This window comes from Neopsephotus bourkii, unplaced genomic scaffold (genome assembly GCF_033783945.1).
Source record: "Neopsephotus bourkii isolate Nb327-2 ecotype Australia unplaced genomic scaffold, CSIRO-AGI_Nbou_v1 NB_940, whole genome shotgun sequence".
Classification (NCBI taxonomy): Eukaryota; Metazoa; Chordata; class Aves; order Psittaciformes; family Psittacidae; genus Neopsephotus; species Neopsephotus bourkii.
The window spans coordinates 806,534-834,414 of NW_026901434.1; the positions used below are offsets into that span (position 1 = coordinate 806,534).

The following is a 27,881-nucleotide window of genomic DNA, read 5'->3' on the forward strand; positions in this document are numbered from 1 at the left end:
CTTTAAGGAAAAGCTATTACTGTGGATCAGTTAGAACAGGAATACAAGGGTTTTGGTAATGTAAGCAGTAGGATTGTGCATACAATCAATATAGGAAAAGTTATTACTTTTTATTAGGTGCAGAGGATGGAGTATAGAAAGAAGCTTGTCTGTAGCCGTGCACTGGAAGCTGTCCTCGGGCACAGTGCTACCCAGTGATCAGGAGAGGGCGGCAGAGAAACAAAAGTGCTATGTGCAGTTCCTGCAAAGGCTTCGAAACACCACTGAAATTTTTAAGAGGAGCGAGAGCACATCGGAGCTCTCAGAAGCTATATCCCCTTCAAAAACGCAGCTTCATCAATCTTTAGCAAAAGTCCATAACACTTTAAAAATGTCGAATTCCGGTGGCAGCCCAGAAGACGTGGTGAAGCAACGAGGCAGAGATGGCAAGATGAGAAGGGAAGACGTGGATGATTCTCAACCTGAGGGGAAGAGGTTGAAGCTGGCGAATGAAGGAGGAAACATTGGGAAGGGCAGAGGAACGGCAGTAGCAGCAGCAGAAGAAATAATGCCTTGTTTAGACAGAGAAGAGCCTGTGCCTGAAGGAGGTGGTGAAGGCAAAAGTGTAAGTGAGAATCTTTAGTGGCTCCAAGCTGGGAAAGGGGGAAGGGCCATGAGTTTGCCTTTGAAATTATTTGTCACCCTGAAGTTGTTAATCTGGCATCAAGAAGTGCAAGACAAATGTGATCAAGTGTCCCGTCTCACTGAGATTATAAGAATGTTACTCTTTAGTTTCTTATCTTGGCTACATGCTTTTTAGTGCAGGACTGTGTATTTTAATCTGGCTCTCACTGTTGGCTGCTTGCAAAATGTGTATGTCAGAAGTGATTTTTTTTTTTGGGGGGGGGGAGGTCAGAAGGGATACTAATTGCTGAAGCTTGTTTTTCAGCTTCTTATATTGGGTAATGGTTGATACACTGAATTGGACATCATGGATTGTTTATCAGTCCATTCAGATTTTCAACTGCATTTATGTTGTGGAATACTATTTTACAGCTGGGGGTGAGGGTAGTGCCTGCAGGGAAGAGGAGAGTTGGTGGTTAGAGATCTCATCTGGTGACAGAGCAAATCTCATCTGTTGAGATGTAACAAAAAAAGAGCTGCTGAACAGTTGTCTATAGAAATATACTGTTACCAGATCTTTGTATGAGGTTAACTCTGTCAGCGTTTCTTAACTAGTTGTTTAGCTCAGCTGCTGTGCCTGTTGGCAGGTTTCTGAAGCTTAGCAGAAAACTGGGGAGAAGAGGGGTGAACATATGGATTCTCACCCAGTTGAAGCTTTTCCTTCTGTGGTGCTGTTTTGGCCAGTACTTTTCTGGACGCATACAGGCTGCTTCCCTCAATCATAAGTGGAGGGGGAACAGTGTCTTGTGTGTACATATTTCCTGTTTGAGTGGTCATAAGGTGAGAGTATAGTTTGTACAATTTACATAAGAGCTGCTGGAAATTTTAGCATACATATTTTACTAGAAGTTTTCCAAAATATGTATTTTTCTTTCTTTTCTGGAATTAATGTCCTGAATTAAGAAATTCCTCTCAAATAAGGAGTCAAGTATATGTTCCAAATTTCAGTAGGATTTACATTTTTCAAATAATTTGAAAGGTTAATTTACTCAGCTCATTCTGTCAGAAGGGCATCTCTAATGCATCATCTCTAAATGCAACAGTTTTCCTGACTCACGAGAGCCAGGAAATGTCTAAGGCATCAGCTTATACAAGTAAAAGTACATTTTTAATCAGTCCATGTAACTGCATGTAATTGCATTTTGTTCCAAGTCTGCATTTTGGGCTTCAAAAGCTTATGAAGGCACACGTTTTAACTCTCGGGCATCAAAGTAGTGTTCTTGTTCTGATACCACTTCCGCTACAAAGACTCTTCTCCCTGCTGATTTAAGCTATACAATACATGAGCAAGTCAGTTGATCGGATCATAACCCTGCTTTTGTCTGGTTTAGTTTTTGTTTGTTTGGGTTGATTTTACTTTTTCTCTTTTCAGAGAAAAAGGCTTTAAATCCATTCCATTTCAGGATAAGTATCCCTGACTACCACTACAGGTTGTGCAGTGTCTTTTTGCTAGTATATGTTACTATATATTTAACTAGGCAGTTGTTGAAAAAGAGCCTGAATTGAGTAGGTTTACTTTCTCTTTTGCGGGATCAATTTTAGAATGTAGAATATATAGAATGATGCATACCTAAATCACTGGGCACTGCCCCATTTGTAGGGCTTGGTTTGCTCTTATTGTTCCACCACTCATCTACCACTACAGGAAATTCTCTTGTGATGAATATCTGTCAATTTTTTTATTTTTCTTTTTCCTTAACAAAGCAAATGTGATAATGAGCAATTATTTCACTGTTTGTCTCTCCCAGAATATTCATAAATACTTTTATGATAAAACGACGTTTCTTATAGCAATTCTTAAATGGAGTTTGATTCAAAATTCATTGAAGCTCACTGAGATTACTCTTTCCACTCACTTCAATAGACTCTCCATTGGGATGTTGCACTACATTTTGTATAAAGTTCCAGTAATTTTTCCCCTTCCCATTTAAAGCAGTGTCACTAGAGACATTATTAGAAATAAATTATGTGACATTTGAAATTCTGTTAACATAGAACTTCTAAAACCAATAAAAAACCTTGTTCAACAATCACTGTTAAGTGTCTGTCACTTTGTAGAGAGCAAGCTGCTGGAAAAGATGGACTGTGTGCCCTTAGGAAACACTGGAATGACTTCATTTCTGTGCTTAGAAGAATATTTTAATAGGCATAGTGGTATGGGTAATCAATGCATGCACTGGAAGAACATTTCCTAATAGTCCATTATGTCTTCTATTTTAAAGAAGGATATTAAAAAAATTTATAGGCTTTGACTCATTTTTGGACTAGTAATAAAAAAATCAGCACAGTAAGTGTGTTATTTCTTTATTTATTCCACTGCTATGTGCCTGATTCAGCATCCATTCTTAGGTTTAGAAGAAAGAGATCTACCTAGGTCATCTGCTCCAACTCATCACTTCACTTTTTATGGAATCTTGTATAATGAGAGAATGCAAACACCATCTATATTTCATGCTTGCGAAATGATGCAGAATACTTCTGGGCATTTACTTGGCATTGTGTATTTATAACAGTAGCTGCTGCTGTGCAGAAGTTGGTTGCAGAAGGATGTTTCTGCTGCTAGCTTCACTGGACAGAGCTGCTTTGTTTGCCATGGGAATGAAGGGCTGCTTTTGCCAATAACTAGTTTTCAGTGGTACGTGGAATGATTCCTTCACATACTACTAGTATCTAGTTAATGCAGTAACCTGGGGTAAAACTGTAATTGTTAATTTAGACATCTATTAAAATAATTTGCTTCTTGCCTTCCTCTTTACTTATATTTATAGTAAGGAAACTGCTCACAGCAGGTATGAATCACATAGTCTAAGCTCATGTAATTTTTCCCTCTAATGTTTCTTTTTGGCATATCATCAGAATGAAGTATTTGGTTCAAACAAAATGGAATGCAGTCTTTGTAGTAAGGTTCAACTTGAGAAATTTCTCATTTGATCCAGATGGTGCAGAATTATCATTTGGAAGAGCTGGTGAGTCACCCTTTTTATCAAAAGTTTGGGTAAAAATATTTAACTAGGGTCTCTGTAGAATCCAACCTATCTTTTGTATGCCTGGAGGATGACCATAACTATCAGTTGCAGAATGTTCTGTGGTCATTTGTCACCCTGCACGTGCTCCAGCACATAATGGAAATCACTAATTTAGTGTAAAATAGTATTTACTGAAATAAAAAGCATGTGAGAAGTAAGCATGCAAGTAATGATTTTTTTCCTAGGCTGATAGACATGTTCTCCCACTGACTAGCTTATATGAGTTATCCATGAGTTATGGTCATTAAGAATGTGTACCCTTGGAATCCTTTTACTTACAGGATACAGTCTTGTATGGTTTCCTTACCTGACTGTTAGTCGATCTGGCCAGGTGGATTTTCATAGAATCACAGACTGGTTTGGTTTGGAAGGGACGTTAATGCTCACCTAGTTTCAACTTCCTACAACAGGCAGGGATACCTTGCGCTAGACTAGTTTGCTCAAAGCCCCATCCAGCCTGGCCTTGAACACTTCCAGGAATGGGGCAGCCACAGCTTCTCTGGGCAACATATGCTTGTGCCTCGCTACCCTCACAGTGAAGAATTTTTCCTAAATCTAATTTAATCCTATCTAATTTAAATCCCTCCTTTTGATGTGAAGATATCTATGTATTCATAATGCCTACTCTGTTAAAAACCAAACTTATTTTCCTCTAAGTATTTGTGCAAAATTTATAGAACAAGACCAAATTCCTGGGTTTGATTTTTCTAGTGGTTCATATAGTTTTAACTGTGTTTTTCTATGTGATGTCACCTGTGCAGGAATGTGTAGGAGAGAGCTTGAACTTTTATCCTTTTAAACAACTTTCAGAAAGGCTTAATGCATTTGGGAATTAAAAGACTGCTTCAAATGTTTACAAAAATAACCTTTGCCTTTGTGACGATGAAAGTGTAGAAATACAATGAAGAAAATTCACAACTTTTTGTTAATGTCAAAAGTAATGTCTTTAGTGGTACGGTCATATTGTAAATGAAAGTGAGAAGTGTATATGAAAAGTTACTCTTTAATACCTTTGTAGGAGGAGAAAACTGATTTTGCTGAAGAATTGGCTACACTAAACTTGTAGCATGTGACAAATTCAGCCTTATAAATATCAGATGTTATCATTTTAAATACAGGTTAGAACGGAAGATGTGGCATGCTGTGTGATGTCCTCATCTCTGCATACAGAACAAATTGAGCCTTGTTACTTTTTTGTCAAGTGCTGGAAGATCCGCTCCTTAAAAAGACTTAATCTTTAAAAGCAGGTACCAATTTGTTGAGAATTTTGGGTCAGTTGAAATTGAGGGTTGGACTAGATGATCTCCAGAGGTCTCTTCCAGCCCTAATGATTCTGTAAGTCTATGGGGAAACTACCTTTCATGTCTGATTAAATGTTTGGCATGCTATTCTTCTGCTCATCACTGCATGCATGAGACATTTGGAATAAAGATTCTCTCCAGTTGCTGTAAGGCCTTTTTTTCTGTTCTCCACAGTAGCACTATCAGGTGCTGTCTAGATCCTGGGCACCTGGTCTGGCTGAGCTATGGTTAGGAGTAAGACAAATTTCCCTCTTTCATTGTTCATAACATCTTCTGCTGCTTCATGTTGAACTTGTATTGGGCCCATCTGATAGAAGCGCTTTACTTCAACTCTTTGCTGTGTACCACTATTCCCAAATTGTAGACACAGCTTGGAAAGCTGAAAAAAGTCCACCTTGGAAAGCTGATCATTTAAGAGGAGGAGTTCTCAGGAGGAGAGGAGGCTTAGACCTTAAAAGTCCTAATGTTCAGTTCAAGGTGAAATTCCCTCATGTGAGGAGTAGGTCTGGATTCACGATATCAAATTAAAAATTCTATAAAGACCAGGTGAGGATATAGGAACTTAGCCCTGCATCTGGCTTTGGGCAGAAACTTTATGTAACTTTAGCACTGTGAGCTGCTGTCATGCAAGTACTGAAGTAGCAGAGATACAAGGAGGCATTGAATATGAAAATGATGTTAATATAGGTAAATGAAATGCACATTTACTATCTTTTATGTTTAGTACAGGTTATGTGAAAAGTAGTGTTTTGGCTCAGTAATTTCTTTTTCATGAAATATATGCATCAGCATAGAGTCAAATCTAAGAAGTGGATCTGAAGCCTGACAGTTTGTGCATTGCCACAAAATTTGCACTGTATTAATGCCATTACTCATACAGGTGTTTTGTTTTGTTTAGAAAATGTATTCGCTCCTTCCAGTTGGTTTATTAAGAGAACTTGTTTGTGTGTGCATGGCTTTGTGCTCTTGGTGGTATTTATGAATATTACTCTGAAGGGAAAACATGTTTACAGAGGAGAACCTCAATTGGTGAGTTCATACTGGACTGAGAGTTGAATTTAAGGTGCTGATTTTTGACTCTAAATCCTAAGCAGATTGAACCATCCTACTGTCAAGGCTGTGGTTTAGGTTTTTTTCTCTCCTTCTAGTAATAATGTTTAATCCATTGAAATTCTTTTGTCCTCAGAGGTTATGGAAGGGAATAGACTTCTTCTAAGAGGGCGCTGTCGATTTGTAATGCTTTGAACAGCATGACATTTGTAACATGTTGTATGAAGTAATCTGTTTGCCTTTCTTCTCTTGCCTATTTTTGGCTCTGGTTACCTAATTAGAGGCTAGCTTAAGGATTTACTTGTTAGTCAAAAATTGCAATATAACTGGAATTAATGTTTTTTGTTGCTTTGATTCAGAGCACAATCAAATTATGTGATCCAGGACATTGGCATTATTATTAGTCTTTAGAAACGGAAAGGAGATAATAATTCTTTAGAAGAAGTGAATGGCTGTATTGATGTAAGCTGCTGGAGTTACTTCCACAGGAATATTTACTAATATAAATGCTAGTAAGGGAGCCTTTTGTAGAAATATGTAAATAAATGATCTTCAAAAATTGGTTTGGACTTGATTCCATGTCCAAGAACAAGTCAATGGAAAATGTTCTCCGTGAAACTGATTTATCTCCCTATTAACCTTCTGCTGGTTGTCTCCTGTGTATGTAAACAGTGTCTCTGGGTCTTGAGCAGGAATAACTGCAAGTAAGGAATTGACTAAGACAACTAAAGGCAGCAGAAATAGACCCTTATGGATGACCTCATTTTAACATTTTTACTGTAGTTATTGGGGCAGAACACTAGATGGCAGGGGGTAAGTGTACAAAACTGAGGACTGCATATGGATTGCCTGACTGTTTTTACATGGGGGAAATTTAATTATATTCGGTGAGTGGCTGCCTACTTTTAATATGCAATTGCAGCCAAGAGTATCATAAGCTCTTTGTATTTACCCATTGGAAGTTTCATTTCATTGGTAAGGAATATGCATGAAGCATTTATCTCAGTTTGAATAATCAGTTAGCTAATATTGATGTTTGTAGAGTAACTGGAATACTAGTTGCGATTGAAATCCAAAGGTCTTCTGGGGTGTGAAAGACAACATTTCTGGTCTACACAGTTGAATTAATGGAGATGTGAAATTAAGGTACGTATGCATTGCTCTTGCTACAGTCTTTCTGTAACCCAATATAGGTTACTGTGCATTGAATGAATTCCAGTCATTATGAAAAATATTTTTATTTCAAGTCTCTATGACTGAGAAATTGAAAAAATATTTACTTACTGGGTGCTTCGGATTTTTTTAATGCTTGCAGTCTTAGTCATTAGTCTGGATTGCAATGTTGGGGAGCATGCCATAGGAGCAGTGTGAAAATCAAAAATGGAAGCAGGCTGGTTATTCACCAGATTTCCCTTTCCTGTGGCATACTCAATGTTCAGACTAATTTGTGAGTGCATTATTACTAAAGTTGCCTGTTTTGTTCCATTAAACTAGACTACTACCTGATGCACTGCCAGCCCTTTAATTTCTCCTTGGAGAATGCACTTAATGTGTTCTAATGCTTTGTCTGCTGTGCAGTTCTTAAACAGCCCAAGGAATTATACATAGTCCTGACTGCACTAGGAAGAAATTTATATTTTAAATTAAAAATACAGAACATTTACTTTTAATATTTGTCTTGTGTCCTGAACTCTTTCCTTTTGGCATCTTAAGCTATTGTTAAAACGGACTTAACGCCTTCAACAGTTGGGAAGCAATCTTCTAATAGCTTGGTGTAGGAAAATGCAACAGTTGAGTAACTTAACCTAATGTCATTGACTGTAAGTGGTAGATAATGAAGTAATTCTCAATTAGTTGTACTGAGATTTAATTAATAAAGGTCATTCTAAGATTCACAAATCAATGAAGTGGCGGGAGAGGACATGTTGGTAGCTGGAGTCCTTGGAAAGGATACTTTCATTCTAGTCCTAAAAGCAAAATTGTTTAAAGTGAAAAAAATTTCCTAATCACAAAAATTCTTATGAATTTGTCTTTTACCTGCTGTTTTCTTTCCACATGCTTACAGTATAACGTACTTCAGCTGTATTTGATTAAACATTACATGGAGTTGTGTCTGATGTTAATGTGAATGTTTGTTTTGCTGTCTCAGGTACCTGCAAGGGAATGTAGACTTTGTTGTGCATCACTGTGATTCAAAAGTTACCGTGTATTACAGATCACTTAGGATCCCTAGCAAGTAACACAACTCTGGTCCTTTATTTAAAGAAAAATATTATTCTTTAAGTATTTGGTAAATGGACTTTAGTTATTCTTCATCAAACAAGAAAGTAAAGACTGCAAGAGGAGAACAAAGTTGAGTGGCTGTGGTGTGTTACTTCCTCAGTGTTGTTGCCTGATGGCTAGCAGGAATTGTGCAGTCATAATAGCCTTTAATAATTGAGCAGGGACACAGAAGAATCAGCCACCATTGGCATAAAGGGCTGTATGTTTTCACAAGGTCAGAGTGACCTTGAATAGTTGGACAAAGATAGCATAAGCTCAGTTGTTAGTAGCATACACTTAAAGGGCTGTGTAATTCCCCAGCTCATGTAATTATTTTGGTGGTATCGGTTACCTTTGATAGTAAGGAGATTGTTAATGTCTATGAATAGTGTGGTAAATGCCAGATTTATGGAAGAAGTGCTATCTCTTCAGTCTCCTTACTCTGAAACTAATTAGGAATTTTAGTAAAATGGTATTTGGAAGGTTTCTCTAAAATGAGATTTTCAAATAATGTGTAAGCTCATAGCCATGTATAATTCCTATTTGTAAGTCAGAATGACTGCAGGTGGTGGGAGGCTGCATATAGCATGGACCATTTCTGCAAGATCTGAAGGTCAAAAATGTGATGTGTTGTCAAATACTACCCTGGTAATGATGTGTGGGTTTCTTAAAAAAAAAAAAAAAAAGTTGCTTGCATCTTTCTTATTGATATTCTTGTTGATACCTGAATTTCATTTAGTGCTTCCTCTTGAACAGGTTTCTTCTAACTGGAGCTTAGCCTTACTAGTGCAAATGCCAAATAAGTATGTATTGCCTTAAGTGAACTCATGGCAGAATAAAACTTGTAAGCCAGAATAAAACAGCAAAGATTGAATTTCATCCAATAAATTTGTACTGTTCTATAGCATAATGTATCAGTTGCTTTATTCTACCATCCTATTCAGTGAGAGTAATTACACATTTCGTGCAGGTCCAAAAAAAAAAAAAAAGTGTTCATTATACTAGTCCCCCAAAGTCACTAAGGTGACTGGGTGTGATAGCCAGCTCTGTTTAGAGTCCCAGAAAGAAGTGATGTTTGGCAGTTCCTGGTACACTATAACTGTATTTTTGTGGGTGATTAGGACACAAAAGTTGTGCTGGGTAAGGAATATACTGTAGCTGTACCTGTACACTGACAAGCATTTTGCCTGTCAGGACAATGATGGAAAAGTAGGTTCTGAGCTATACTGGAAGAAGGGTAGAAGAGAGGCAGTGAGACAGTCTTGATAGCCTTATGTTGTGTTTAAGTCTGTCGCTCTTACTGAAGTGTGTGTCCCAGTTGCATTTGCACTATGCAGGCTTTGGCATCCTTTTTATTTAAGTACACATGTTCCTTATTTTTTTATTGAATTGATATATATAAATTTCTGTCCCAGTATGAATGTTTCTTTTGCTAGTTGAGATGTACTGTGTATTCAGCACATTTTCAATGAATGCTATTTTCCAAAATGAGATGGCTAATCACAAAAAATATAAATGGATTTAATATGTAAAATTCTGAACTATCACCACACTGAGATCATGTTAGTTTTGAGTTAGGCTATAACTAAGTGGAAAGTAAACATTCTGAGCAGTAATACACTGGTGAAGTAACCTCTGTTCTGAGATGCTAAGAGATTTCTTTTCTTTAACTAAAATACATATTTCAACTAAAAGCTCTAATCCTTTCACTGTCTCCAGAGAGCAAAATCATTGAGTCTTATGGTTAGAAAATGTGAATTAAGAGTCTCTATAAAATGGAGAGAATGCTGCTTGAGCAATTTATCACTTTTTACTTAAAACAAATGACATTGGAGAAAGCTGTTTACATTAGGTTAGAAAAGAAGACTGATTCTTGGAAAAGCAGTAGAACAAAATTTTTTCCTCTCACTGCAGTCTGGTTCCCAAATCTTGCAGGCACAATAGTTTTTCATTATGTGATGATGTTTTCTTCTAATGTCTCTTGTAAGTACATGTTACATAAAGGTGTAATGCTCTTGGCCACTAATGTATTGGCCCTTCTTGGATATCAAGGCTAGAATTGACCCCGATATCTAGTAAAAGTTAGTAACTTCTGTTTGATGAAGAACATGTAATTTTTAAAAAACAACCATTTTGGTTAAAGGCTTCAGTTCACAGGTGTAGATAATTATTCTCACTGTAAATAAAATAGAGTTGGAATTTGCTCAACTGCACATGCCAGCCTGCGTATACTTGTTGCAGCAGACCTTACTGACTCCCATTATGAGAATAAAGTCATTGCCTTCTCTTGGATGAGCTAAATAAATCTATCGGTGTACTTTGTTTTCCATCCTAAGGGTCTGTGTTCCTCATCTGAAATAATTGATCTCCACCCTCTCTGGCTCTTTGCAAGTTCAACGTTTTTGAAGAACGCTGATTGGGAACGCTGAATGGTCCTGTGTTAATATTTTGATGGTTTAGGTACTGCTCTGCCTTGGATTTCAGAGTCATTTACCAACAGCTGCAAAGTAACTTGTTGGTACATTGCTGCTGAGCAGAACTAGACACCCTTCTATAGTTTTTATAGTTTTTATAGCACCCATTGCGCTTTTATCACAGGCGTAATTTGTCCATTGTTTGTCCATACGGAAATGCATTTCTTTCAGACAAGCCCAGAATTTATCGCTGTTATTAGGTTTAAGTTGTCCAGAAATTACCAGTGACTTGATTTATACCTACACACTTCCTCAGTTAATTGAAAAAAAACACACTGAATAATAGGATTTAAAAAACCTAATAAGGTCTTTAAAGGGGATTTGGAGTCAGGTTGATGGAATTTGATAGCTTTCACCTAGCAAAGGAATTGTATCTTGGTGAAGTAAAGCCTCCCAGTTGAAGAGATGACGTAGGTTTCTGGGGGAATAAACAGTGGAAATAATCTGCTTTTATCAACAGTGTCAAGAAGAGAGGGAATTAGTGCAAGGAACTGTCGTGAATCTCCCAAGGTGCTTCACTGTTCTTGATGCTCTTGGAGCAGAATGTCAGGTTCCTTGTGTAAATAGCTTTGCTTTGGTTTTAATGATGGTCGCATTATTTGGTGCTCACCACAGTGTTTAACTTGTGACATTTGTTGTGTCTAGAGATTCTTGATTTTACCTTGTTGGTACTGGATGTTACTCTGTAGATGGATGGCAGAAGCCAGCGCTTTAGTGTCTAGTGTCCCAGGATGTATTTTTCTTTAGGAAACCAAGAAAAAATTGCAGCTGTGTATCTGGCTAATGTTTTGCTTTCTCCCTTTGCATGGTAATTTTCCTCCTACATTTTAAAAAGTTTAAACTTCCTTGCCTTTAGCTGTACTTACGTTAGTTCAGTCAAGGGCCCCCTGCCTCCGAAAGTGGCTTTCTTAACACAATTTGACAAGAAGCAAGTTCTCATATTTTAGGATTAGCTATTTTATAAATCGCAACAATAACATTTAACATGCACACCTCCATTAAGTTCAACTTAAAGTTTGAAAAGCATCATGAATTTCTCTGATGAAAGGCCTTATGTAAATTTGTGAAGTGTTTGTTATTGCTGGTAATAAAAGCCCAGTTTCTTCTGATGGGTTTATATGTTAAGCTACAGCTTGCAGGTGATTTGGGGTTATATTCAATATAATCATTGTCTGTATTCAGTGCCAGGAAGACCTCCAAAGGCCAGGCAGACTCCCTCACCTTCAGAATTAATTTTTCAGTAAGACTGCAGCAGAGTTTGATTTGCAAACAGTAACTAATTTTCCTTAGCTTAGGCCTGAGGGAGATGATTGCTTTCTGTATAACATTTACTAGACACATTTTGTTTCCACTTAAGCTGAAGGAGAAAGCAAACCTCCATAGATGATATTTGAATCCTCTTAAATCTCCTAAAACCTGGGCCAGAATCTGTTTATGTATGATCTAAACTAAAAGTTTAAGCCCTCTAAGAACTAGAGTAAAAGTGCACTTGTATTAAAGGAGCTCTGATACCTCTTGCAGAACTGACACAATCATTTCATTAAACCAATTGTTATGTTTGTTTTTCTTGATTTTTTTTTATATGGGGTATTTGCATGAAACCAAATGGTTCCTCTGTTCCTGCTGCTCATTCCTGACCTGGAGGCACAATCTTTGCTCTATTTTGCAATTAGTTTACTATTGAAATGATGACAATGTGAGAGTTAGTATTATGCTTTCAGGTGGAGAGAGAGCAGCAGGAACTGAGGGATACTTAAAACCACCTAAGTGTTACACAAAGATCTTTGCTAGATGACACATGCAGTTGGAAAGATGCAGTTGAGAAGCCACATAGGTTGAATGGTCTTTAAAACACTATTTTGAATGTTTTCATCCATGACCTGTCACTCATCAAGCCAGTGTTTAATTCGGTACCAATTGTATCTGTGCTGGAGCAGGAGCAAAGTTTAGTGGAACCTGTAGGGATATGTCAACAGATTTACTTTTTTTATTTGATTAGGGTACTTGGTTTTCTGTTATCTGGGCAAGGAAATCATCACTGCAAGGCACGCATCAGTTTATTCTGTCATAAGAATGGTGCCTTCAGCCAGGCACCAAACCCACCTCTCAAACAGGGAACAACAGAGATCTGCATTAATACTGTTAAAAATTCTATTATTTCTGTGAGAAATGGTGAAAGGTGTCTTACCATGCATGTACATAAATAGGTCATATCCCAAAATAACATGAACTTCCAAAACAAATTGCTGAGACTATTATGACATTGCCTTCAATTAGGGGATTTCTCTCATGGAATCCTAGAATGGTTTGGGTTGGAAGGGACCTCAAAGATCATCTAGTTCCAACCCCCTGCCACAGGCAGGGCTTAAACCACCCAGTTGCTCAAAGGCCTGCCCAACCTGGCCTGGAACAAATCAATACTTCAGCCTGGCTGTCCTTTTTGAAGCTGTTCTTAAAATCTTGGTATGTAGGATTCCCTGTGACTAGGTCTTATTTCCTGCTTGCCTCTTTTCAGCATTCATGCTGCCCTATTGCCTCCTTCTTTAGCAGGCTGGATATGGTTTACAGTAGCCAGCACAGTTCTCTGAGGTTTTGGCTTTCACCTCTTAGACTTCAGTAGCTGGAAGGGAAAGCTTCTGATCAGAGAACTTTCTTACCTCAATGGCCTCTTCATCTGCAAGGTGCATGTGTTCTCATCACTTTGAGTGATTACAGAGGCTGAATGTAGAGCTTGCTTTTATTATATTTTTAGTATCAGTGTCAGTTTGCTTTCTTCTACTTTGCTCTATTTTCATAGATAGGAGATAGCCATTTTACCTATTGTAAATGCTGAAGAGTTGCAGAGGGAAGGGAAACTATCCAGCACTATGTACTTTGAAGAATAAAAAAAATAAATAATCCTGAAGCTGTTATGTTCTTTAGGCTACACACTTTGTGGGGAAAAAAAATAAAACTAGTTTCTGTAAGAGTAAGAACACTTGTATCTGTGGGGACTGAACTGCCCAATGTCACCTTAAGCATTATAAAACACACCACACAGCTTAACATTAAGAAATGCAAGAAATTATACAATTAGTATGAGAAAATGTTGTATGTGTGTATATATATAAAAATGTAAAATTCTCTAAATATCCTAACAAACATGTAGGATTTATCATAAAGCTACTCTTGGATTCAATATTCCAAGTAATAAATTGTATGTAAACCTCTTTTCAAATCGTGACCTTGCCTTCAATCATATTTTAGAAATAGTTATTTTAGATTCATATTTTCTGTTACCATCTACATTTTAAACTGTTTGGGTGATATTTTAGTAACAGGTTTATCTGTAAGACTGCAAACAGGTATATAAGCTGCTACACAAGAATGTAAATTAAAAGACAGAATTTTAATAAAGCTGAGTATCTGAAATAATTCCATCATTTCAGCAGTCTGGAATTCCAAGAATAAACCAAAATGTTAATGAGAACCTTGATGTAAAAACTGGGAATTTAGAAGCATTGATACTTGCTTGAAAGAACTTTCTTTTAAATCAGTGGAAGTTATAAATTAATCCAGTGCCAGATCCAGCTTTACTGTGAGAAATGACTTTGTGTATCCTCTTTGAGTTGTGGCTTGTCAGGCACTTGAGCAATGCAGTGTCTCACCTCCTATTTCAGCAAAATGCAGGATGCTCTGCTGCTGGCAGCAAGTGTGGATCATTTAGTTTCCTTCAGCATTCTTCCATAATAATTTATGAACTTGTGGTACATTTGAGGCAGGATGAACTGAAGCACTTTATCGAATTTTGACATAATTTCTGTTTGGGGTTTTTTGTTTGTTTTTGTTTTTTGTTTGTGGTTTTTTTTTTTTTTTTTTGAGAAGGTATTGAGGACCAGTGCTAAAATATTACTGTTGTTATTTTGAATGGTCTTTGGAGCAGTATTTTCATTCTTGCTGAGTTGAAGATTGAAACACAGTTTTTGCACAAGTTCTAGATTCTCTTTTTTCCATTGTTTGTAAAAGATACAGATAGTTTGATAAATCAATTTAAATACTTGGAACTATTATAGCAAGATAATCTTGACATAACTCATTCAACAGGAGATGAGCGTTCTGTGCTTGATCTTGTAGACAGCATCCTACATGTGTGCTATCATTAATAGGCTCATTGTGCAGAAGACTTATCTTCATAAAAAAAAGGCTCCATCTCTCAGTGAAGTGATGAACCAGATGCCATCAGCATTTTTTTATATAATTCACAGTATCAGCATTTCTCTGAGGCACAAAATGGGGAATTTCTTCACAATTTTGAGAAATCCACTATGTAAGTGCAGGACTTCCATTTATCAATAGAAAAAAGTATATACTATAAAAAAAAAACCTGAAAAAGGCAATTCTTTGAATAAAATTTAAGTGGAAGCAGTTAATTAAAAAAAAAATGAATTGGGATAAATCAGATAAACCCAAGAAAACCAGCTCCTTAGGTCGTAATTGCCCAGCTTCTTCAAGCAAGATGGTCACAAAGTTGGTTGTAGTGACAGGTGAAAGCTGGATGCAGTGTTCTCTGCTGCAGCACGCCTGATGTAAGGTATGCACTTTTCTCTAGGGTACTGCCAATACGCTGTTCTTCCAGAGCAGCGCCTCACTCACAGAGAATGCCTTATTCCATTCTGAGAACACATATGCTTATGAAATACTAAAGGCTAACATTTTTTAAACTGTAAATAATTCCTGTACTCACTCTGGTTGTCACTAATTTTTGTGTATGCTTCTCTGCTAGTACAGTAACATAAAGAGACAAGTTGTTTTTTCTTGTGTTTTTTCTTCCACGTGGTCATGCTGCTTAATTTTACGCTCCGTAAATGAGGGCATATTTGTAAGGTCACAGTGACAAGGGGATAGCCTTCTCCAAACAGAGGCTTTGATTTGGCCTTGGACAGTGCTTGCACATGCTTTTCAGTGCTGTCTAAGTTCCACTCAAACCAGTGGTACTGAAAACATACTTTAAAATAGGGTGGATGTAATCACATCCTTGAAGTGAGGTGCCTGTTTCATTACTTTGCTTGAAGAGTAAAGAGCATCTTGTGCACAATGTAAGAGGATCAAATTGTTTCTCCTAGGGTTCTGAGCATAGTGAAGCAAGTATTGAACTGCAGCAGAATGTTTCTAAGGAATTGTAGCTTGGATTATGTGTCCTTCTGCTTAGTGTATGGGGAAAATAATATCAAGAAATTTTTGTATCTGTGCATTAGTAAACTTAGGCTCTTGGTGAGATGATTTCCAGGACTCCATTGTTTAAAAAGTGATGAAATGCATCTAGCATCTTCAGGTTTAGTGTTAATCTAGCAGGTTAAAATTAGCATCTCAAAACTAGCTTGACTAAATGAGATGAATACACAGTGTAATGTGCTTGCATGGGTACAAGAATTTCTAGATGATACATTAAATGATCATAGGAATACCACCTGGCTTCAATATTTGCTGGTCTGTGAAGCCACTTTATTACTCAGGTGTCTAACAACATATAGATATGTGCAGAATGGCTTTTGTCACATTAAAATGCCAAATTTATAATTTTGCACTTTATAGACTTGGTAGAATATAGTTAGCAAACTGTGCTGTTAGGAAAACAAGATTGCAAATCAATTACTTCATGCTTGACCCTGTTTGGATCACTGTTTTGCTAAGATCCTTGCTCAGCAGACACTGCAAAAGTGAACATGCTTGAGAGTTGGATCTATTTTTCAAAGATAAGTGGAGGCTAATAACAACTTTGTTCATTGAGAAAACTATTCTTTTTTTTTTACCTGCAAGACAGCATAATAGCCCAGTTTTATAAACTGAAATTTATTGGCTTACCAGATCTAACATTCAAGCCTTATTTATCTGGAAAATTCAGGCAAATCCTATATGCAGAACAATAGGCATTTTCATAAAAAAAAAGTACCCTTTGCTGTAGTTTACTTCCTTGGAAGGCAAAATACAGAAGAGCTTATTGCTGGAGAGGAACTGCAACATTCTCAGCAGAAGTAATTTATCAAAATACTGGTTTGAAAAATGACATGCTTGTAGCCATTTTTCAAAATGGTAGTTTCAGTGGTAGTGAGACTTCCTTGTAGTAGACATGGTTAGTGTGATTCAAATGCTCTTTCCAGATTGTGAATGCAAACTTCAGTCTCACAGGTATTCTGTCTTCCTTGAATGTTAAGATTATCCACTACTAAGTGCAAGGTGGCTGGCTGCACAATGAGGCTGTATATATTACTGGAGCTGCCATATGGTGAGCCAGATTTGCTTTTAAATTTTTCAATGTGTATAGTTTTATCAGAGTAATAATGCTTAGAGATTTACTGTTTATTTTCTCAGGTTTAATATTGCAGCAGAAATCTTACACTGACATTCACTATGTTATTAAGCAAATGTTCTGGTGTGAGGCACAATTTATTTTTCTTTGAGTTATGTGACTATACTTCCTTTCAAAAACAGCAAAAAAAATCTCTGGATTTAATATTCTTTTTTTCTGCTGTTGAATAGGGAAATCAGTTTATGTCCCTGTTATTTAATATTCTTTTAGGGGTGATAGCTGAAAAATCCCCTTGTTAGAAATTAAAAATGGCTGTTACATGATAGGGGGCACTTTGGATCTAATGCACAATCAAAAGCAGTTGGTAGAGCGATTCCTGTTGCTTTTGTACATCCATGATTGCTCTTTTGAGTAAAAATTTGAGTTATTTCTCTTCTCAGAATTGGGCTCTGTGCTTCTCAGTATACACATTTGTATTGTACTTATTGTTGCTACTTTGCAGTGATGTGAACAGATCCTGGTATGGACATGTCTTAATGGAGTTGAAGACCCTAGAATTTTTAGGTGGTATAAAACTGGGAACATCTGATCACTTAATGTTAGTTTGTGAATATTGTAGGCCTATAATTTGTATTCAGCAATCTCCTGAGTCTAGTAAGATGGCTTTGGCAAAATAATGAAGTCTGAAGGCTCTCAGTATTTATGTTTGTGTCAGGGAACTTGGACTGGATAGAGAATCCCTCACTTCTCTGTGATCCTTTTCTCACTGTGAATCACCCTGACTGTTTAGAAGTTTGTGTATGGTATGCCTGCTTTTGTTTCATTTCACTTCACTGCAGATTCTGGGTGTTGGTTCTTGTTTCATTTTTTCTGTACAAAATTTGACATGTCTTTAATACCTAGGGATTTTTGTTTGGGTTTGGGGGTTGTTTTTTTTTTTTCGAGTTATGGATATCTTAAATTATGACAAACACTGAATTTGTTGACTTTAGAGGCTGAATTAAGGGTATTTTAGGGCATGGGACTTCAGATATCTAAATGGAAATAAGTGTAAATGTTTCAGTAAGTGCTGCAAAAGCCTGAATCCCGCATTTGTAGTACAGAAGAACTGGAAGATTTGAAAGTACATATGGAAATATATTTTCCTCATTTTAACTCCTGCTTTGACTCATTGGTATACAACTACCAAGTAATTAAATGTAATTGCTGTGCCAGAGGATGTGTGATCCAACAGTAATTGCTACTCATGTAATACTCCAGTGTGATCTAGAAGCTGAACGTAATTGTGTAATCGACCTGCACGAAATGAATAGCAACCACCATCTTATACTATACTTGCATTTTAAATGTTATTTAATTAGTCAATGTTAAACTAATAATGAAGCAGCAATAGGCACTACTGGCTTATGTTTAAGTGTATGTTAAATTGTATTGAATGTGCATTGTGCCAGCAAACGATAGAGACAAACCATTTTCTTACCTTGTTTTGTAATTCAGGTTATCTTAGGTTTCCGTATGTGTTCTTTCAATGACCTGAAACATCCCTGAGCTTAGTTTTTCTGTGGAAATACTGCTGGGTCTAACCAAATAATCTTCTGTAAGTGAGGTGCTTTATAGCCTCTGTGTATTTGTTCTAGTTTACATTTGTTAGGACTGTCTCAGACTAAGTCAGTAAATTCTTTAAATTTGAGCCTATATAAGTAAAGGAAACTTGTCTTCTGCTAGGGAGTCCTGGACCAATAAGAAATAGAGAAAACTTATCATCTTTGGCTATGTCTCCATTAGCAAACAGTAAGACCCAGTTATAGTGAATCTTTAGACCAGAACTGTAAGTGCTAATGACCCACTATCACTGACTGCCTTTAGAAACACTGAAGCACATGGGTACCTTTTGGAGTTTATGCCAAAGTCAGTGTTTTCCTTGGGTGAAAGTAGTCTTTTGTTCCAAAGTATGGCAGGAGTAAGAGCTGCCTGTAGTCATGATGCTCTTGGTAACAGGGTATATATAAGAAAAGAAAAAAAAGAGATCACTTGTCAGTCCATGTCACAGACTTCACAGCTTCCTAATCAGTAGGCTGTTTTCAGAGTTTTTGGCCTGAGAAGTACAGGGAAGGCATGTTTTGTGTTCAGATGAAGACTTGAGAAAAAATAACATTCTGAAGAGTTCTGCTCGAGCAATCTTAGCCAGACAGAAATGTGAATTAAACTTGTGAGTTAAGTCTGACAGCTTTGCATCGAAGAAGGGAGAAATGAAAGGAGATAGGGTGAAAGGAAACAGGATGTAACATGCTTGACCTTGTGCTCACCAACAAGGAAGGGACTCGTTGGAAATGTGATGCTCCAGGGCAGACTTGGATGCAGCGATCACAAGATGGTCGAATTTGAGATCCTCAGGAGAGTGAGAAGAGGGTGCAGTAAGCTCACTGCCCTAGACTTCAAAAGAGCAGACTTTGGCCTCTTCAGGAACCTGCTTAGTAAGGTTCCATGAGATATAGCTCTAGAGGGCAGGGAGGCCCAAGACTCTTGGTTGATATTCAAGGGTCATCTGCTACAAGCTCAGGACTGTTGCATCCCAACTAGAAGGAAGTACAGCAGGAGGGCCAGGAGAACTCCTTGGATGAATAAGGAGCTGCTGAGGAAAATTCAAATGAAAAAAGACTCTTATAGAAAGTGGAAGCAAGGACAGGCGGCCTGGGAAGAGTACAGGGATGTTGTCTGGGAACCTAGGGACCAGGTTAGGAAAGCTAAGGCCAAGTTAGTATTAAATTTGGCTAGGGATATTAAGGATAACAGGAAGGGATTCTACAGGTACATAGCAAATAAAAAACAGACTAGGGAGAACGTAGGCCCCCTCAGGAAGCTCTCGGGTGAACTAGCTACACAGGATTTGGAGAAGAATGAGCTTCTGATTGACTTCTTTGCCTCGGTCTTCTCTAGCAGAGACTCTGACCGCATCACCCAAGTCTTGGAAGGCAGATGCAGGGACTATGAGAATGAAGACCTTGGGCCCACTGTAGGAGGGGAACTGGTTCGAGACCATCTTAAAAATCTGAATATGCACAAGTCCATGGGTCCTGATGAAATCCATCCACGGGTCCTGAAGGAGGTGGCAAATGAACTTGCTAAGCTGCTGTCCATCATATTTGAAAAATCATGGCAGTAAGGTGAAGTTCCTGACGACTGGAAAAAGGGAAATATAACCCCCATTTTCAAGAAGGGGAAAATGGATGACCCGGGGAATTACAGACCAGTCAGTCTCACCTCTGTGTCTGGCAAAATCTTGGAGCAGATTCTCCTGGAAGGCATGCTAAGGCACATGAAAAACAACAAGGTGCTTGGTGACAGCCAGCATGGCTTCACTAAGGGGAAATCCTGCCTGACCAATTTGGTGGCCTTCTATGATGGGGCTAGGGAACTGATGGACAGGGGTAGAGCAGTTGATGTCATCTACCTGGACTTGTGCAAAGCATTTGACACTGTCCCACACGACATCTGTTTATTCCTTAAAATTCAGCAACCTTAACATCTGGGATGGAAATTGCATTACTCCCTTTTCCAAGGTAGTCTGGTTGATGCTTATTTGCTTCATTGATATCTTCTTCTTGGACACATATCTGGTGCTGAGCAAATGCACAATACTGTTGAATTAGTTCAAATCCTGATCTGTGTTGTATTGCTCTGAGGAGGTAGGTGACTCTAATGGTGACTCTTAAAAATACATGGAAAGAAAAAGAAATCATGTCTTGTCCTCAGAACTTTTCCCCGGCCTATGAATACTGGAACTTCAGCTGTATTGTAGCTGTAATTCAAATTAACATTGCCAGAATTGGTATATCCAGAAAATAACATTTGTGAGAGGGTGGCTTTTGACTATAGTATGCTAAAAAGCTGTAGCTTTTACTTGATCTATCATGATGCATAAAGTGTGCTTTAAAGAAAACATATTTCTTGTTTTGGAAAAGTGTGTGTTAAAGTTTGTTTTGCTATTTAAAGCATCATTTGTGTTTTATATGTTGCTGCTTTTTCCTGCTGTGATTAACTGTGTTCTGCTGCTTTCCTTTCTGAAAATACATAGGCAGTACAAGACATGTCAGTGTAAATCTTGTGATGTTAAACCACTTTTGGAGTGGTGATCAAAAAAGCTGGTATATGCTTCCAGTTCACTTTGGATTAAAGATGCTAGAGTGCCCACTGATTTCTGAAAGTCAAATTTGACACTAAACTTAAACGGGAAATGGCTTTGTTTGCGGTGGGGGTGAGGTAGGGGTTGGGGAAAAAAATTAATTCCCTGAAGTCTGCTTGAACTTAAACTGAGATGATGCCAGTGATGGTGTAGCCATGAGGCTGCTGTGTTGTACTTTGTCCCTCTCTCCTCTTGGTCATTCACTGAAGAATACTTAGTTATTCCAATAAAAAATCCCCACTCTCCGGCATGTATAAGTAATGACTCTGCTCCCATCCCAGTTCCCCCAGGTCTTCTGATTTAAGGTTGCAGGGTTCCTAGAAACTCCACCTGGCTAGAATACAGTTGTTAATAAATGCTAACTTTCTAGATTTGTTTTGGAAATATAGTGGACTCCTATTTCCAATATTCCTCATAAATAAAAATGAGACAGGGATAGGTGTGCCTCAGAGTAGTCAGTAACTTGAACATGCATTTGAGGAGTAGGAAATGCAAGTTTGATATGTGCTTTATTTAATTCCTAGAAGGTACTTGACCATATCTTTATGCTAAGCAAAGCCAGAATTTAGCTATTGCAAGTCAATTCTTCTTTGTGCTGGAATTGCCACACATCATTTAAATAACTGAACTTGTGTCAGGCTGGAAAAAGGTCTGAATCTGGTTCTCTCCTATCCTGGAAAAGAAAGAGGCATTGGAGTCTTTTGTTTAGTGTTAGTTTTAGACAGTGTCTTGAGCTGAAAATGTAATTTCAAACAGCACTTCTTTGTGTCTCCTCGTGTAACTTGCTTAGTTTGGAGCAATGTAATTAGCACAAGCTCAAACATTGTGTTAATAGCTTGAGTTTATCACCTCCCAATTAGCTCAGTGAAGAGAGTGTTTGCCTCTGGCGTTCCTGTTTTATTAAGATGTATTAAGTAATCACCAAGCTAAAGGCTCTGAAAGCAGCTCACCTGCATATTTGTCCAGAAGTCCAAACTCTAAGACAGTTTGCTAAGATCAGAATTAATATCTCAAATTTCCTAGTGCTGCTGCAGCTTCCCATTATTCCCTAGTGAACTATAGTATCTGAAATTGCTTTTTGTTCTGCATGATACTGGAAAAATTCAAGTAGAATGGAATCAAGGGCATGAAACACAAGCACTTACCTTCCCTTGTCACAGTCTTTGGTGTCCTTGGTGGATCATTTGTCTGAAAAAGTTAAACTCATGCTTGGGAGTGGGGGGGGGGAAGACTAAAAGCAGAACAAAATGATGACTAAAGGTCATGAATGACTGCTGAAGATTTTGTGTCTTTTTTTCTGCTGATGTTTCAGAGTTGCCAATACAGGAAGCCTGTTAGACAATCCATGGATGAGGATGAAGTGAGCAAAAGCAGCATCTGCATGGATATGTGATCCTGTTCAGCTCAGTATTTTCATAAAATGCCATTTACACAAGCTGAGGCAAATACTCATATACTGAGAAAAGAGTGTATGACAACAGTGCTGTGCATATACTGGTCAAATGTAAAGGCTTGGGAATGTGTTTTTCTGCTTTTAGTTCAGCTGCAGGCATACGACAGGCACTCTGCGTATCTCCCCTTTGCTGTTACAGAGGCCAGCACTGGTTTGATTATTTCCTTTCTTTCTATGGATCCCTATTTGCTACTGCCTATAAGGCTCACTTACTCATGCTAGGTTTTGAGAGAGGAGTCTTCCTACTTCCCACAGACACTTCTTCAAAGTGTCGGCTATACTTAATGTAGCTTTTTGTTGAAGTACCTTACTTCCAAATCTGGAGTGCGAAAGCCCATGTCTCATGGCTATGAACATTTGATAGTCACTCCTTGGTCTCTTCACTTTTATTCCATAACCTGGGGCTTTCTTTGTTGTGTATCTTGGAAGAAGGAGCAATTTGGAGTCAGCATAGAATGTTCATGACCTAAAATACGGCGATGAAGATGCACTGTGGTGAGATGTAGCAAAAATGTCTTCAGAGGGCAACTGCAGAAGTTGTAGCCACCAGAGCCCAGTTAATAGATCATAAAATCATAGTATCATAGAATGGTTAGGATTGGAAAGGACCTTAACATCATTTAGTTCCAATCCCCCTGCCATGGGCAGGGATGTCTCACACTAGACCTTGTCGGTCAAGACTCTGTCCAGCCTGGCCTTGGTCAAGGACAGAGCAGGAGAGTAGGAATGGTGTTGCAGGCTGTGCCTTTCTTTAAGGGAAGGTGCTTTTTTTCTTCTGAGATGAACATCTCTGAACTTGAATAGCAGTTCAGTAGAAGACAGTTCACTGTTTCATGTTTCCCAGTACTTAGTATGGTGTCATAGAAGAGAAAAAAAAATAAAAAATATTGGGAATTGCTCAAAATCTGCCAATATTTTTTTGCCAATAACATTTTTTTTTCTTCTAGAAAATGTTGATGCTGAGAAAGTAAGATGAACTCTTTTGCCTTCTTGATAAATTCCTACCACAATATCTTTTTAGTACTGTTTGCTATGCATGGCAGCTGAAGTTGAACCACTTTTTAGGGGAGGATTCATCACTATAAAAATTGATTACATAATATTTATAGCAAAAGTATTTTAGAATCAGCAAGAAAAAGCCCAGTTATTACAGCCTTCTTGCCACAAAGCATGGGTGATTTCTTGTGCCTCATCAGTCACAGGATGACATGAGCATTTGTAAGCCATTTATTTATCTCCATCAATTAGACCGTCTATAAAAGGAGTATTCAAAACCAATATGTAGTTTTTTATTTGGTGAGAGGAGGTGAAGTTGGGTTTTAAGCCAACAGTTAACAATAATGTATTTTGTTTCATTTATAGAATACATAAAATGTAAATGGTTCAGAACTTCAGTCATCTTTTCAAAAGTGATGTTGATATGCAAGATTTTAAATCTCAGTGGAAGGGAGCTGATTTTGTACTCCCATGTCAGTTTGTTCCAGATCTTCAAATATATTTGTGTGCCTTATTGCTGTTGACAGTCAGACAAGACTTTGATTTCTAATTAGATAACAATCTTTCTATGAAGTTCTTACCTGAAGAAAAGATAAGTTAAAGATGACATTAAAAGGAAAAAAAAAACAACCCACACCCTTAGCATATACGTGGTAAACCCTGACTTCCTGGTCATACATACATTACTACTTAAGGCAGCCCCAGAGCCTTTGCAGTGTTAGAGCTTTATTGGATTCCATAGCTCAATAAAAGTTGCTTTTCTGAAAGCTCCACTGGAAGGGAATCTAAACATTAAGTTTTCAATAGATATTACCTTATTTTGTTCCTTTTTATACTTTCTCAGCACTATCAGGTTGGTGTCCTTCTAGAGATACACGGTCTTTCTGCAGATGCCTTTGGAAAGTAAGATAATGGGCAAGGAAGCACTCAAACCCCTGTAAAGAATGCACTGGCTATTTCAATATTAACAAATGACCTGTTAAGTTGCACTAATTCTGTTAGTGTAGGTAAATATTTTAATTCTGTGATCTTTTTTACTGTAAAATAATTCTGTGTTGTATGAAAAGACTACATAATTCAACTGGATCTGGATATAACAAAATGGGAAATCTGGAAGGTATCAACTCTTGTGACAGTGTTTTCCTGGGTTATGAATGCAGAAATGTTTTTCTAGGATTTGTATTTAGGGGAAAAAATAAGGTCACTCTTAAATTTGAAGTGTAATTTAAGATCTGCAAGCTTCAAACAGACCTAAGTCCTTGAGTAAGGAAGCTTTGTTAAATCAGAAATCTAACCCTCCAGATGCTCTGTCCCAGAGCGTATTGATTTTTCTTTAAGAAGCTGGCGTGCATCTCTCAGAAGAGGTCTTTGATTATAAACCTTGATCAGAGATATTCTCTGTGGTACATGCAGGTAAAAACTGTAAAGTTTTTCTGTCTAAATCGTCAGACTAATTTTTAATTTGTCTACAAGTAACGGAATGATTAGACAAAAAAAAAGTTGTAAATTGGTAAGGGCTTAAGTGCATGGAATTTAGAGAAGAAAGCAAAATAAAGGATCCAAATAAACATGCAGCTGATGGCTGAGTTACATATTGCAAACTCTCTAAACTGAATTCAGGATAAATACCTGTGTAAGGCAAAGTATAAAACATTTGCCATGGTCAGTAGGCCACCACATTTAATGAAGATAAAGTTCCCGATTCTCTGGACCAACAATGAAGTTGCATTGCCACAATTCTAAAAATGCTATTTGTAAGTTTCACCATATACCTCTTAAGAAGGACACCCAGTTGGGTATTTGTCTTTTGTTAGATGCAATCCTTTGTTATTGAGAAGATGACTAAAACTTCTCAAGGATAACTCTGGTATATGAGAAGGCAGATGAAATTTTAGCCTATCACAGTTGGTTGAGAAGTTTTATTTCACCAGCATCTGTCCTTTTGGATGGTGGATTTTGTACCCCTCAACCACTAAGCTATCATCTCTGTTTCTGTAGCTTTTTAAAAGGAACATAAAACATGCTGCCTGTATGATTGGGCTACAGCTGCAATATTAACAAGGGTAGGTGAATGAAGATGCTGTCATTTAGGGTTTGAAGTTCTTACACCTCTGTATGAAAAGTAGCAAATGCCCCTGTTACCTTGAGGTGTCTTTTTCTAAGCCTTATGATTTAAAACTAGCATCATCTGTTTCTTAGCCCTACAGTCTGAATTTGCTAACAGACACATTTGTCAATGCAGTTGAGGTGAACATGAAACTATGAAGGGAAAATTAGTATCTTAGGGGTGATGTTTCTGTAGAAGTAATCTACATCTATGTATTGTGTGTGAGCCTTCAGAGTAAAGAGAACAGAAGATGGGGAGTGAGTGACTTCTCCACCCCCCACCCTCCCTTTCCTGATTTTTTTACCATAGACAGGACAAAATGAACAACCTTTGTCTAGGGACATCCTGTTCTGGGGAAGTGATTGTGCATATAAGATTACTCAAAAGTAACCAGGCTGTTGGGTATTTTGGGGATTGTTTTATATTAACAAGATGCCATTTGAACTACCCATTTACCAAATGTTTTGCTGTCTGGTGTTGCTCCATACTACAGTGAAGATGGTTCTTGAGCTGATTCTGTTATGGGACATTAAAAGAACTTAATAAAATACAGGTGCCAGTGAAGTTGCCAAGTACTGCTGGTTGAACTATCTGATGTGACAGTGGGAACCCTTCATGAAAACTCGTGATCTTAGCACAACTGTTTCAGTCATCTGGAAACAGTCTGTAATGTTGGTATTCAAGTGTGTCGGTTGGTGCTCTTTTGAGCCTTTAGTAGGTTTCTAGCACTGTATAAATGACAATAATAGTTATCAGTGGAGTGGTGACCTGCAAGAGCCAAAAGCCAAGATGATTCCAGGAATCTGCCCCAAAGAAACCGGACAGCTACAATAATAGATTTGAGAACTTTACAGTCTTGGCCATGCAATGCACAAATGAAAAATACAGTTTAGTACAGTTGAGAACCAATATAAATTTTATTACGGAACTTCCAGATTCACTGGTATGTAACTGAGAGATGGATGTCTGTAATGATATTTTAAGGTCCTACATTTAAAGCTTTCTGGCTGATTACTGACTTTACAGTGAAGACAGAAAGTTCAACTTTGACCAGTTCTCAACGTGAATCTCAGGGTGTTTGCAGATTCAAACATTTTGTATGAAGATAAGTTTGATGTGAAGAGAACACCATCCTGGAGGGGTACACACTATTTTCATAACTTACAACTAGTAAGAAGTAATGTTAATTTATTCAAGGGAAGTGATTGGAAAATTACTTCCATCTCACCTCAGTTGCTTTTAACCAGTGATTTCCCGATGCTGTTTCCTGTGCACTGTAGGAGCTGAAAAAAAAAAATAATCATATCATCCTACAGTCTGTAGCTGTCACTGTTTTCTGTAAACTTAGATTCAAATTTATATTTTGTAGAATCATAAAATAGTTAGGGTTGGAAAAGACCTTAAGATCATCTAGTTCCAACCTCCCTGCCATGGGCAGGGACACCTCACACTTTGCCATATTGTAAAGCACCCTAAAGCTTGTTAGGTAAAATAAGGCTATGTTTCCAGCCTACTGGGGGCTCTCTGATCCCACTGTTCAACCTGTTCAGGGAAAGGATGCTCAGGAATTTACTGTAGCTATAATTTTAGTATTATTTACATTGATTAGTGCATGTTGGACAGACAGTGCAGTAATGCAAAGACATTAAAGCTGGTAAATGTTTCTAACCCTGCTATCAATAACAGGTGGGCTGTGCTTCTGTATGCATTTAATCATAATGATATAGCCACTGATCATTTGAACTGTTGGGTTCTTCCAAAGAAAAATGTAGCCAATTATTTAAGCAGGCTGAGATTTACTGGCTGAGAACATTTAAAATTAGGAGGTTCTTGTTTAAAGATTATTTGGCATTCAGTACAATACTAACAGAAATCAGTGAATGCATGTCCCTGTAGTGGGAGCACTGTACCCTCCAGAGCATGTTCAGTTACTTGTCCAAACAAAACTCATTGACCATATTGTTTGCAGAAGGAAATAGCTTACCAAATTCTACATCTGGTTTGAGAACACTGTAAAGATCATTGCATTAGCAGTTTTCTATTCTTGCTTTTGTTGCTTAACACAATCCTAATGCAGTTT

The 27,881-nt window shown here is 37.7% G+C and overlaps 1 protein-coding gene across 13 annotated transcripts in view; it reads left to right on the top strand.

The window, feature by feature from the left end:
- Positions 1 to 307: 307 nt before the first annotated feature.
- Positions 308 to 27,881, top strand: part of RBFOX1 (RNA binding fox-1 homolog 1) — a 1,299,775-nt gene continuing 1,272,201 nt past the window's right edge. For 3 of the 13 annotated variants that reach the window (XM_061358250.1, XM_061358254.1, XM_061358261.1), the window contains exon 1: positions 309 to 604. In XM_061358250.1, coding sequence (XP_061214234.1) covers positions 371 to 604 — 234 coding nt within the window. In that variant the 5' untranslated portion in view covers positions 309 to 370. Of the gene's footprint in view, positions 605 to 27,881 lie in introns of all 13 variants that reach the window. The other 10 variants (XM_061358249.1, XM_061358247.1, XM_061358243.1 and 7 more) reach the window with 8 other exon arrangements.